This window comes from Vulpes vulpes, chromosome 12, assembly GCF_048418805.1.
Source record: "Vulpes vulpes isolate BD-2025 chromosome 12, VulVul3, whole genome shotgun sequence".
Lineage (NCBI taxonomy): Eukaryota > Metazoa > Chordata > Mammalia > Carnivora > Canidae > Vulpes > Vulpes vulpes.
Window position 1 is genome coordinate 141,687,025 of NC_132791.1, and position 13,119 is coordinate 141,700,143.

Below are 13,119 nucleotides of genomic sequence, written 5' to 3' on the forward strand. Positions count from 1 at the left end.
GAACTAAGGAAGATAGAAGGAGATAAGAAGGTAGCAAGTTGACTTAGATACCTTTGGGGTTGTGGGAATAAAGGTTGCAGCATGGCCAGTATGAGCCAGGTCTTGAGGCCTAGGTCTGCAGGCTGAATCAAGTGGCCTCATAAAAGAGTCAGTACCAAAAGTTGCTTGTACTGGCTAGGACATTGGTTTTATTTTTGCTGTCTTTGTATCATAGGTACTTCTCCCTCCAAGCCACACATCCCCTTGGATTTGATGATGTTGTACGATTAGAAATTGAATCCAATATCTGCAGGGAAGGTGGGCCACTCCCTAACTGTTTCACAACTCCGTTACGTCAGGCCTGGACAACCATGGAGAAGGTAACTAAGAACTTCAAGAATATTAAACTGCAAGAAGTTTTTACTTCTTTCTGGGTAAAACCCAGAAAACCTAACCAGGAAAAAAAACAAATGTAACAGAACAGGGAAAATTGAAGCAGTGAAGCATAGTGATTAAGAGCAGAGGCTTTGAGTCTGACTTGGTATGTATTAATTAACTTCATAGGCTGAGTGACCTCAGGCAGATACTGAAATTCTTTAATGCCCATTTTCCGCATCTATAAAATGGAGATAATGTGGATACTTACCTAAGAGTTACTTTAAGGATAACGAAGTTAGACGTATAAAGTTCTTATATTAGCATTATGTCTAACACATAGTAAACATTGAGAAATGTTAATGGCCATTATTACTGCTGTTATTATTACATTTTCAAAAATAATTAGATTAGCAGTATTGGGCATTTAGCTTAGGAATGATCCAAATAATTCATCAGTATCTATCAACGGGGTTAGAATACTAGTTTTGTGTATCAAAACTTGTGGGGTATCACTAATAGCTTATTAATAGTAAGGTGTTGGAATTTATGAATGATTTATTCTTCAAATAAACGAGAGTAGGTCTTACTAGGAATCCACAGAGCCCAGGATAAGCCCATGAGGTTATGTTGCTTATGTATGTCATGTGTATCTTGGTGAAAAAGGGTCCAGTAAGTGCTATTAAATAATGCCACACATAAAAACTGAATTTCAGGAACATGGAAAAATTACATATAAAAATCAAATCACTAAAAAGCTAATGGCAAACTAAATAGAGTATCATCTAGTGCCCAGGGATAAAAAATTTTTTCCTGATTTAAATTAAAATCTTTCTGATCTCCAAGGAAAAGTTCCAGATCTTTATTGTATAAAGAATGTAAACTTCTGGGGGATCCCTGGGTGGCTCAGTGATTTAGCGCCTGCCTTTGGCCCAGAGCGTGATCCTGGAGTCCCGGGATCGAGTCCCACATCGGGCTCCCTGCATGGACTTCTCCCTCTGCCTGTGTCTCTCTCTCTCTCTCTCTCTCTCTCTCTCTCTGTCTCTCATGAATAAATAAAATTTAAAAAAATAAACTTCTTAAAATACAGAGAAAAACCGAATGTGGAAATATTTCTTATAAAATAATGTATAATATAAAGAACTTAGACTAATTTTAATAATATTATCAATTAGGTAAATGAGAAAAATACCTGAATGATTTGTTCATCAATACTTTGAAAATTTCTGTGCTAGGTATTAGTATTTCAGTGGTAAACAGAAGAAACATGGTTTCTGCCCTCCTGTAGCTCTTGTCTGTAAAGAAGGCACATGTTAAACATAGACTGTTTATAATCATGTGCTAACTGCTATGAAGGAAAAGTTGCTAATAGGAAATGCCAGTAATAAACATGGGAACTTAGCATCATTTATAATGTTTAAATGTAAATAAAAACACCCGTATATCATTAGATACTAATTTAACAATAATTTGAAGAAACACAATCCATTGTTGGAAAGCCTGTGTCAAAACAGATACCTTGATATATTGCCAATGATACAAATTGACAGCATCCTTCTGAAGGGTAAAGTGGCCATATCTGTCAAAGCTTTTAAAACATTGATGCTGTTTAACTGCATGATCACACCTCATAATTTATCCTAAGGAAATCATTTCAAAGGTAAAAAAAATAAATTTATATACAAAGACTTTAATATTTATAATCAGAAATCTAGTTTGAGATTAGATTCACTCCCTGCATGTTTTCTGGTCTCTAAGAACTCTGATCTCTCCAAGTCTATGTAATGGCTTTATGGCAAGCATTTTTTGGGGGGGGGATAAAGCTATAAATTGTATTCATAATTTTATTTTTCTTTAAAGATTTTATTTATTTATTCATGAGAGACAGAGAGAGAGAGAGAGCGGCAGAGACACAGGCAGAGGGAGAAGCAGGCTCCATGCAGCGAGCTCAATGTGGGGCTTGATTCCAGGACTCCAGGATCATGCCCTGGGCCGAAGGCTGGCACTAAACCGCTGAGCCACCCAGGGATCCCCTGTACTCCTAATTTTAGTGACAATATAAACTACACAAGAAGGTAATACTTGGAGTGTAACAAGGAAAAGTAAAATCATTTGTGCTAGCTGGTAGAATTGTGGGTAAAATTCTGTTTTCAAATGAAGTTTTAGTTGTATTTGCTTTCAACTTTAAAATAATGCTTGTCAAAAAAATAAAATAAAATAATGCTTGTCCTCTCTTTCAGGTCTTTTTGCCTGGCTTCTTGTCCAGCAATCTTTATTATAAGTATTTGAATGACCTCATCCATTCGGTTCGAGGAGATGAATTTCTGGGGGGAAATGTTTCACTGATTGCTCATGGCTCTGCTGGCCCTCCTGATGACTCTCACCCGGGTGGTTCCGACATCTCGGCCTCTCAGGTATCGACCAGTTAGCCTCTGCCATGCGGGAGAAAGGTCTACAGATCCCTTCCTTCAAATATCAGTAACAGATTCTGTTTGGAAGTTTTCATTGTAGGAGAAACAAAGAAAATAAATTTGGCCTACTTACTATATGCTTTAATCAAAATATCTGTGATGATATAGTAGTATATTGTAAGGTATTGTGCTCTTTCATTCAGGCCATTATTCTGCTTGACACTCCAGCTGTGCTTTCAATAATCAAGTTATATGACATGCATTTATAGCCTCTGAAGAGCTCTTTGTGTAATTATTTGAGAAATTTTAGTAACTACATTTGGGAGATTTATAGAATAATTCCCCCTCTGCTTTTTTAAGGATTTATTTATTTATTTCTTAGAGCATGAGCACAAGTGGGAAGGATAGGCTGAGGGAGAGAGAACCCAAAGCAGACTCCACACAGAGTGGAGCATACTGGATCTTACTTTCCTGAGATCACAACCTGAGCCGAAACCAAGAGGCAGGTGCTTAACCAGCTGTACCACCCAGGCACCCCTAGAATAATTCTTAATAATTCTTTCTTAATATTGTATTAGATCAAAGAGCTTTTGGTTTCATTTTGAACTGTAGTGCCATTGTACATTTCCTTAATCTTTTGTGTCTTTTTGGAGTGCTTTCATGTATCAAACCTTATCTGATGCTCCCCAAAACTGAGTGAAATGTCCCCAAGAGAAGAGATCTGAGGAAGTATTAAGAAGTTAACTAATTTTATTAAAGTCACACAGTAAATGTAGAGCCAGAACATATTCCCTGTCTAGTGTTCTTCCCCATAATGTAGCATAATTATTTTCCCATCACACTGTTGACATGTAAATAAATAATACTTGAGTTTTTTTTGACATGGAGCCTTATAAATTTTCTTAATTTATTTTTATCATCATCATATTTATTATCATATTTATTATCATCAACAAGACTCCGTACATTTTCCTCCTATTTAGATTAGATAGGAGGTGACCGGCTGAATGTGGTTGCCTTTTGGTTTTTGATATAGGCTAGAACGTTTTGTTGTTATTTAAGCACTTAAAAGGTCTATATGCTAACCATAAATACAGTTTTACATTTTTGGTTGAAGTATAATATACAGAAAACTCTATATAACATAACTATATATAGCTTGAAGAATTTTCATAAACAGACTTGACCTGTATATCCAGCATCCAGATCAAGAAATATTATGTTACCAGTATATCCTGAACTCTCTTGTGCCCTCTAATAGTCACTGTCCTCCTGCCAGGATAGCTACCATCCTGACTTTTGATGGTTTAGTGTTACCTGTTCAGTTATATAATTGAAATCATTCTGAATATGCTTTTCCCTTTCTTTTTTGGTACGCCTTTATTGAGATCTAATTCACATACCATACAGTTCACCCATTTATGTTATATAATTCAGTGGTTTTAGTACATTCATAGAGTTGCTTAACTGTTACCACAGCCAATTTAAAAAGTTTTTCACCTAAGGGAGAAACTGTGTCCTTTAACTAATACCCTCCAAATCCACCATTCCTCCAGCCCTAGGCGGCTGCTAATCTACTTACTGTCTCTATAGACTTGCCTATTCTGAACATTTCATATAATTGGAACCATATGGTGTGTGGTCTTTTGCAACAGGCTTCTTTCACTTAGCATACTGTTTTCAAGGTTCATCCATGTTTAGCATATATCAGAACTTTATTCCTTTTTTTGTTGTTTTTTGTTGTTGGTTTTTTAAAAGATCTTTCATTTGAGAGAGAGAGAGAGAGAGAGCATGAGCCAGGGGGAGGGACAGAGAGAGAGAGAGGGAGAAGCAGACTCCCCCCTGAGCAGGCAGCCCAAAGCAGGGCCTGATCTAGGACCCTGAGATCATGACTTGAGCCAAAATCAAGAGTCAGTTGCCCAACCGACTGAGCCACCCAGGCTCCCCAGAACTTTATTCCTTTTTATGGCCAAGTATTCGATTGTACCAACATATCACATCTTGTTTATGCATCAGTTGAGGGACATTTGGGTTGATTCTCTCTTTTGGCTATTATGAATAATGCTCCTGTACAAGTTTTTGTGTGGATATAGATTTTCATTTCTCTTGTGTATATATCTAGAAGTAGAATTGTTAGGTCAAATGATAACTGTTTAACTCTGTCTTAATTACTCCTGCTTGGGTAACAAGTTTTGAAGTCAAGAAGGAAGCGGGAGTCTTCCAACTTAGTTCTTTTTTAAGATTGTTTTGACTTTTTGAGGTCTTTTGAGTTTTCAGATGCATTTAAGGATCAGTTTGTCAGCTTCTCTGAAGACACCAGCCAGGATTCTGATATAGAGTGCATTGACTCCATAAATCAGTTTGGGATATATTGCCATCTTAACAGTATTAAATATTCTGACCCATGAACATAGGATTCCTTTAATTTTATTCAGATCTTTAATTCCTTCCAGTAGCATTTTGTGGTTTTCAAGTGTCAGTTTTGTATTTCTTCAATTTATTCTAAGTATTTTATTCTTAAAAAAAGATAAATAGATATTTTATTCTTTTTGGTGCTATTATAAATGGAATTTTTTTTCTTGTGCTCATATTTTCATTGTAAGTGGATATACTTTTTTTTAATCAAGGAAAAATTCACCTAACATAAAGTTAACTGTTATAAAGTCTCTAATTCAGTGACATTTAGTATATTCACAGTGTAGTGCAACCATTACCACTGTCTGGTTCCAGACTTTTTCATCATCCCAAATGGAAACCTTGCAAATGGAACATTAACAATCACTCCCCATGCCCACCTGTGTGTTCTTCTGAGTTTTAGGCCTTTGATCCATTTGAATTAGTTTGCATGTTGTTTGAACTAAGGTCCAACTTTTTTTTTTTTTTGCATGTGAATATCTAGTTGTCCCAAACCATTTATTGAGAAAGTTACTACAGCTTTGTAAATTTAAATATCAGGAACTGTGTGTCCTCCAGCTTTTTTTCACTTGTAAGATTATTTTGGCTATTCTGGGTCCCTTGAAATTCCATACAAATTTTAGGATTGAATTTACGTTGTATCTATAGATTCCTTGGGATATATTGCCATTTTGACAATATTAAGTCGTCTTTCAGTCCATGAACAATGGGATGTTATCCCATTTATTTAAGCTATCTTTAATTTCTTTCATTGTTGTTTTGTAGGTTTCAGTGTACAAGTCTTATACCTACTTGGGTCATTTTTTCCTGAGTATTTCATTCTTCTTGATGCTATTATAAATAGAATTATTTTCTTAATTTCATATTCTTATTCTTCATTGGTAATGCATAGAAGTACAACTTTGTGTTGATCTTGTACTTCAGCTTTTACTAAATTCATGTGTTAACTCTAATAGTTTTCTTGTGGATTCTTTAGGATTTTCTATACATAAGATCATGTCATCTGCTAATAGAAATAGTTTTCTTCTTCCTGTCCACTTTGAATGCCTTTTATTTCTTTGTGTTGCCTGATAGCTTGGGCTAAAACTTGCAGTATGGTGTTGAATGGAAGTGGTGAAAGTGAGCATCTTTGTTTTATTCCTGACCTCATGAAGAAAGCTTTCAGTTTTGTTTTGTTGTATTTTGTTTTACGATTATTTATTTATTCATGAGAAACGCAGAGAGAGAGGGCAGAGACACAGGCAGAGGGAGAAGTAGGCTCCTCACAGGGAGCTCAGTGTGCGGGTCTCGATCCCCAGACCCGGGGTTACACCCTGAGGCAGATGCTCAAGCACTGAGCCACCCAGGCGTCCCCTGAGTTTTTCATCTTTTAATATGTTAGGTATGGATGGATTTTTCATAAATGCTTTTTATCAAGCTATTTCCCACTATTTCTTTTTTTTTTTTTTTATCATGAAATGGTGTTGGATTTTGTCAAATATTCTTTCTGTATCGATTGAGATGATCATGTGGGTTTTGGTTTTTACTCAGTTGATATGGTGTAGTACTTCAATCGATTATCAGATGTTAAACCAACCTTGCATTTCTGGGATAAATCTCATTTGATCATGGTATATAATTATTTTTATATGTTGCTGGGTTTGTTTGCTAATATTTTGTTAGGATTTTGCATCTATACTTAGAAGAAATATTGATCTTTAGTTTTCTTTTCTTGTGATGTCTGGTTTGGTATCTCAGTTAACAGTAGCCTCAAAGAACTATTCCACCTTCTTTATGCTGGTGCCTCTTTCTTTTTAATTATTTACCCTTGGCAAGTAAAGAGACCCCCCCACACACACTGTAGATGAGAGTGTGTTCTATAAGCGTCCAATTTTTATTTTATTAATTTAACCTATACCTTATCATGGACATTAAGCATGTTCTCATCTTTTGTTATTTTAAACAATGCTACAGTGAATAATAATCTTATATATTAGTCATTTTGTGGAACTGCATCTGTCTGTAATTGAATTTTTAGAAGTAGAGTATCTGGGAAAACCCATGGCTCTGGTATTTCGTAGAAATACCAATTCTGACTTGCTTTTTTTGTGGGATGAGGAGTGGGAGATGACATGCTAGAGGGGAACTTACTACGCTCATCTAGCTTGTCATTTTAGAAAGTTTACTTTCTCTTTTGTCACATGGCCTCATGTGACTCTGTAAAAGTTAGCTAAGCTGTATATGCCTGGGTGGATGGCAGTCTTGCATATTTGGGAATGTAATGCCTGTGAGGATACCACATTTGTTGGAACTTAGATCATTAAGAAAACAAACATATGGCATTAAATGCATATATTGTATATTGTAATAACTGTGCTTTCCTCCCATGGTTATATTTTGAGGTTACATTTTAGAATCATTGCTGTTCAGCATCTCTGTAATGATAGGGTTGAATGAGAATTACGTATATTTCAAATACTGAAGATTTTGTACAAATCTGTCATTTTCCAAACCGAGGACTTTTTGATTCCCAAATAGCAGACTATTAATTTTAAAATTTCTGTTGTAGTCCAGTATGAAAAAAGCCAGTGTTAAAATTCTGAAAAATTTTGATGAAGCGATAATTGTGGATGCTGCAAGTCTGGATCCAGAATCTTTGTATCAGCGGACGTATGCAGGGTAAGCTTAACTAACATCTAGGATTTTTACAGGTCTGCTGAATTTTGCATCTTTTATTTATTTACTTATTTTTAAGATTCTTATTCATTTGAGCGAGAGCACGCGCACAAGCAGGGAGAGGAACAGACGGAGAGGGAGCAACAGACTCCTCGCTGAGCAGGGAGCCCAACGTGGGGCTCAGTCCCAGGATCCTGGGATCATGATCTGAGCCAAAGGCAGATGCCCAACCATCTGAGCCACCCAGGCACCCTGCATCTTATATTTTTTAATTTAAAATTTAAAACTTGTTTTTAATCTACTGTTATATACCCAGCACTACTATATATCATATCCAGTAGACCACAATTAAGAGTGGAAGCTCAGGAGTGACTTTTTGGGTTTTAATCTTGTCTCAACCTCTTATTAACAAACTACTCAACCTCTGTGTCTGTTTTTTAATCTCCAAAATGAAGATGGTATTACTACTTCATTGGGTTACTTAGGGGATTAAATGAGGTACATAAAAAGCATCCCAAACCTTTCCAGGTATCTAGTAAACACTCCATAAATACCATTACCATCATCAGTCCACCACACTGTACAAGGTTGAGGAGTGTCATGTTTATATATGTTGTAGGTTGTATCTCTTGCATATGTCATTTGGTTCATATGTTAGCTATTTCAAAGTCTCTATCTTAAAAGCAAAACTAAAAGTACAAAGATGCCAGCACCATTTTTTATGGACTATGTAATACTTGAAAATGGAATAAAATTATTTCTCTATATTTAAGAATTGGGTTTATCCTATTACAAAAAGACATCAGTCAGTTCATAGCATACGCCACTTTCAATCTTTACCACAGATCAAATCATAAAATCACTTCCTCTTTCCTAAAGATGGCTGATGAACCTATAAACCTGTGTAACTTCTTGATTACCATACCCAACCCCAACCCCAGTCCTGATAACACCATAAAAAAGTAATTTCAACATGTTTAGCTAATTGATTTTATCAGAAAGTAGCAGTGATACTTTGGGAGACCAAGGAATCCTGAAAAGTACTCAGGTATAAATAAAGGGCTGTTTGACCACACTGTCTTTAGGAAGCCACTTCAGCTGAGTCAGTGTTGTAATTTGTAATCTTTATCTTTTCTTTTAGGAAATGGTGGACAATAAGCATAAATTATTTAATTACAAAGATTATATTTATTAAGGAATGGTTGGTTCATTTACTTAAAACCTAACTTAAGACAATCTGTCAGTTCCAAGATCTTTTACTTCTATAAGTTCTTTGTGTGTGTAAATTAAATATATTTTAACAGATAATGTGTAAAATCGGTCAGAAGTAGAGAAATAAGGACTTTTCTTCATCTTTAAAGATAGTTCTCATTGTTTGTTTTGGCATCTTCCTGAAATTTTTCTCAAGGCAGACAAAATTGTATCTATCAGTGTATTGCAACCACATGTGAAATGATGGCCTACTAGGAGCAATAGCCCTAAAATAAGACCCACTCTGCCCGAGGTGAAATAATATATGGGCATACAGAGTTGTGTTTTTTTTTAACCTACTTTTAATTACAAATACATTAATCTCTTATAAAAATTGATAGATAAGGCTAACGTCCCCCTTGGTCACACACCAATGCTCATTCTTTCCCTTTCCTACTCAGGATAATCACTGATATAGTATGTATTTTTGTTTGCTTATTTTTATGTAATTGATATCACACTGTATTCAGTATCTTGTGCTTTTATTTGCAGTGAGTTTTGGAGATTTTTCTTTGCTAGTCTATACTGATTTACCTCATTTTAACCATGTTGTAGCATTCCCTGTATAATACTAATTATAGCTCATAACCGTGGCCACTATTTAGCCCTTTTGGTATTGATGGGTATTTAAGTTGTTTGCAATTCTTCACTATTATACACAGTATAGCAAAAGACTTCCTTTTATATGCTTCTTGTACCAAGAAGCAGATTTTAAATTTTAATAGATCTTACCAACTTACCTTTAAAAGTATCTATATATTATGCATTCTTATCCCCCATTAATAAAAATACTAATTTTCTCCACATCTTTATATTGATAGTAACATTACATGTTTGATTTTTTTTTTTTTAACCAATCTGGACTACTACTCATGAGATTAAGCTTCTTTTGGCATTTTATTCAGTTTTTTCTTCTATGAATTGACTGTTTGTCTCCTTTTTACGTTTTTTCTGTTGGATGATTTCTTAGTGACTTGGTAGGATTCTGTATTTTTTTTAATATTATTAATTATAATGTCTGTTAAGATCTTTTACTGTGTTCTTTGCCTTTTAACTTTGTTTTATATTATTATAGCTTTATAGCAAATGTAATTATCACATATAATTACTCCAGCTTTATAATACATATTTTGATCCAGGGCAAGTTCCTACCTTTTTTATCTCTTTTACAAACCTATCTTGGCTGTTCTTATACTTTTTCTCTTTTGTGTATAAATTTTAGAATTGTGAGATATGTCTTTATCCATCATGTTTCATAAACCTTTTTTTGGATTTTGAATGAAATTACATTGAATTAAAGATTTTGTTTTCATTGGGGACTTTCTATTTGAAATAAGCTTTGTTCTGAATAACATGAGCTAGCTATAAATTGTATTTTTAGCTTTCTGGATTTAGGTAAGATGCTTAAGAATGGAATTTTTCTTAATTTAAAATTGATTGTTAGAAATCATGTTCTACTTTTTGTACCTATTTAGGAAGATGACATTTGGAAGAGTAAGTGACTTGGGGCAGTTCATCCGAGAATCTGAACCTGAACCTGATGTAAAGAAATCAAAAGGTTTGTGGTGTAAAATTTTATACTCCGCATAAGGCCTTCACTCATGTTAGTCATTGACTGTAAATGAAGGGTCACTTAAGATTTAAACAGTTTATTTTATGAAATAACTGCTTTACCTCTCACCTTATGTTTCTATCACAACTGATTCCAAAGGCTGTGTGTAGTTGCATCTCGTGCAGTCTTTCTGAATGAAAGTTTGTGAGTAGCATTACCATTATAGAAAGCACATCTTTATGTAAGGATGACCTTTTTATTTAAAATGGTGAATACCCAGTCCAGCTTGGATTTAATGTTTATTTTGAGCCCCTTTAGTTCGTTAAATTTCCTCTAATTTATTGAAAGTTATTATGAAATACTTGTGAAAAATATTAGTAGATTGAAATTCAAATCCTTTGTTTAACCAGCAGGAGAGTGCTCAGTCAACTGTAAGAGTTAAACACAGAAATCTTTTTTGACAAGAACATTATTTGTGACTGATTTCAGCTTCCAAACAATTGGTCGACACAGGAAGATTTTTGGAAACCAATGTGGAGTGCTCACTTTGGCAGCTCATATACTAAATTTGGAAACCAATGTGGATCCATTCACTTAGGATCTAGAAATTTTTCAGTGTGATTGGATTGACACTATTGTCTTGAGTAAAAGATACTAACTTTTTTAAGAAGAAAATATTCGAGGGGTGCCTGGGTGGCTCAGTTAAGTGTCTGCCTTCCACTCAGGTCATGATCCCAGGGTCCTGGGATCAGATCACCCCATGTTGGGTTCCCTGCTCAGTGGGGAGTGTGCTTCTCCCTCTCCCTCTACTTGTGTGATCGCTTGCTCTCTCTCTCTCTCTCTTTCTCAAATAAATAAAACCTTTAAAAAACACTTTTTAAAAAAGAAAATGCTCCATCTTGGTAAGTGTGTTTAAATTAAGAGGTATTGTTAATCTTTATTGGATTTAATAGGACTCCATTCCTGTTATGTGTATTTAAAAAATTTTTTTAAGTAAACTCTACCTGGGCTTAAAATCATGACCCTAAGAATAAGAGTCGCATGCTCCTCTACTGACTGAGCTAGCCAGGTGCCTCATGTTATGTTTATTTTTTAATGCAACTGTTGTTCGAGTAGTGAATCACACCACTTTATGTTGATGAGTAGCCTACTTTTGGGTCAGATATACATTGACAGAGTAAGCTAAAGATGCAGCAATTGTTGAAATAATTTAGACCAAAAAGGGACCTGTTACCTATTTCGCCTTATATTGCCAAAGAAGTCTGAAGAACATGATCGGGAAAAGTTTACAGACTGAAAGAACATTCAGTAATAGGTTTTTAGTGCCTCTGTGTACTCATACTCACTGGGCTGGTTAGAAGATAGAGATCCTGTCATTAAGCTTAGAGTCTAGTAGTGTCTTTTATTGGGTAAAACATGAATACAAGGAAGAGGTTACTAGTAGCCTTGGAGCAAAAGTCCTAAACAGCCTTTGTAGGGTATTGGCCAAGAAGGGCTCCACGTTGTCCTCAGGTAGCTTCTGTCAGTGAGGATAATGGCATCTCCAGTATTAAGAGAATCTCTGCACTCATTAATTTTTTAAAAAGCTGGTCTGTCTTCTCTGATATTTCATGAAGAAGTGCTACTACTAAAGTATAGATATTGAGTGCTTGCAGGATTTTTTTTTTTTTTAATACAGGAGTCAAGATATGTAGTTAGTAGCTACACAAAAAACTTTTTTTCCAAACACTATCTTTGCTCATTTTGTTTATTTAATCTCTTCATATTATTCATTTATTCATTCTAAAATATGAGTGCCTGCTCTTTGCATCTGCAGTTCTAGATTCTGAGAAGAAAATGAAATTTCCAGCCCTTGTGGAGCTCACAGTATTGTGGAAGAGACAGTAAACAGATAAATAGTGTGTGTGTGTGTGTGTGTGTGTGTGTGTGTGTGTGTATGTTTATATATATATATATAAACATAAGAATAGTGGAGAGGTCTATCTTAAAGTGGTTGTGAGGGGTGCCTGGGTGGCTCATTTGGTTAGCATCTGACTCTTGATTTTGGCTCAGGTCATGATCTCAAGATCAAGCCCCACATTGGGCTCTGTACTCAACATGGAATCTGCTTAGGATTCTCTCCCTTTCCCTCTCCCCTACCCCCTGCTCACACTCTCGCACTTGCACTCTCTCCCTCTTTCTCTCTCCCCCTAAAATAAATAAATACACAAAATCTTTAAAAGACAAAAATAAAAGTTTTCAGGAGGAACACCTGGTTGACTCAATCATTTAAGCATCTGACTCTTGATCTCAGCCAGGTCTCGATCTCAAGGTTGTGAGTTCAAGCCTCGTGTTGGGCTCTGTGCTGGGTATCAAGCCTACTTATATATGAAAAATTTTTTGAAAAGTAGTTGTCAGGAAAGGTCTCACTGAGAAAGTAGCATTTTGAGTAGAGACCTGAGCAAAATGGGGGAGTGAGCCCTGGCGTATCTGCAGGAAGAG

General features: G+C 35.4%; 1 protein-coding gene across 3 annotated transcripts in view; it reads left to right on the forward strand.

The window, feature by feature from the left end:
* AKAP10 (A-kinase anchoring protein 10) overlaps positions 1-13,119 on the forward strand; it is a 79,150-nt gene that overhangs the window by 48,543 nt on the left and 17,488 nt on the right. For 2 of the 3 annotated variants that reach the window (XM_026005584.2, XM_072730477.1), the window contains exons 9-12: positions 215-359; positions 2,595-2,768; positions 7,729-7,838; positions 10,562-10,644. In XM_026005584.2, the coding sequence (XP_025861369.2) occupies positions 215-359; positions 2,595-2,768; positions 7,729-7,838; positions 10,562-10,644 (512 nt within the window). Of the gene's footprint in view, positions 1-214; positions 360-2,594; positions 2,769-7,728; positions 7,839-10,561; positions 10,645-11,127; positions 12,887-13,119 lie in introns of those variants that run through there. The other variant, XM_026005586.2, reaches the window with a different exon arrangement.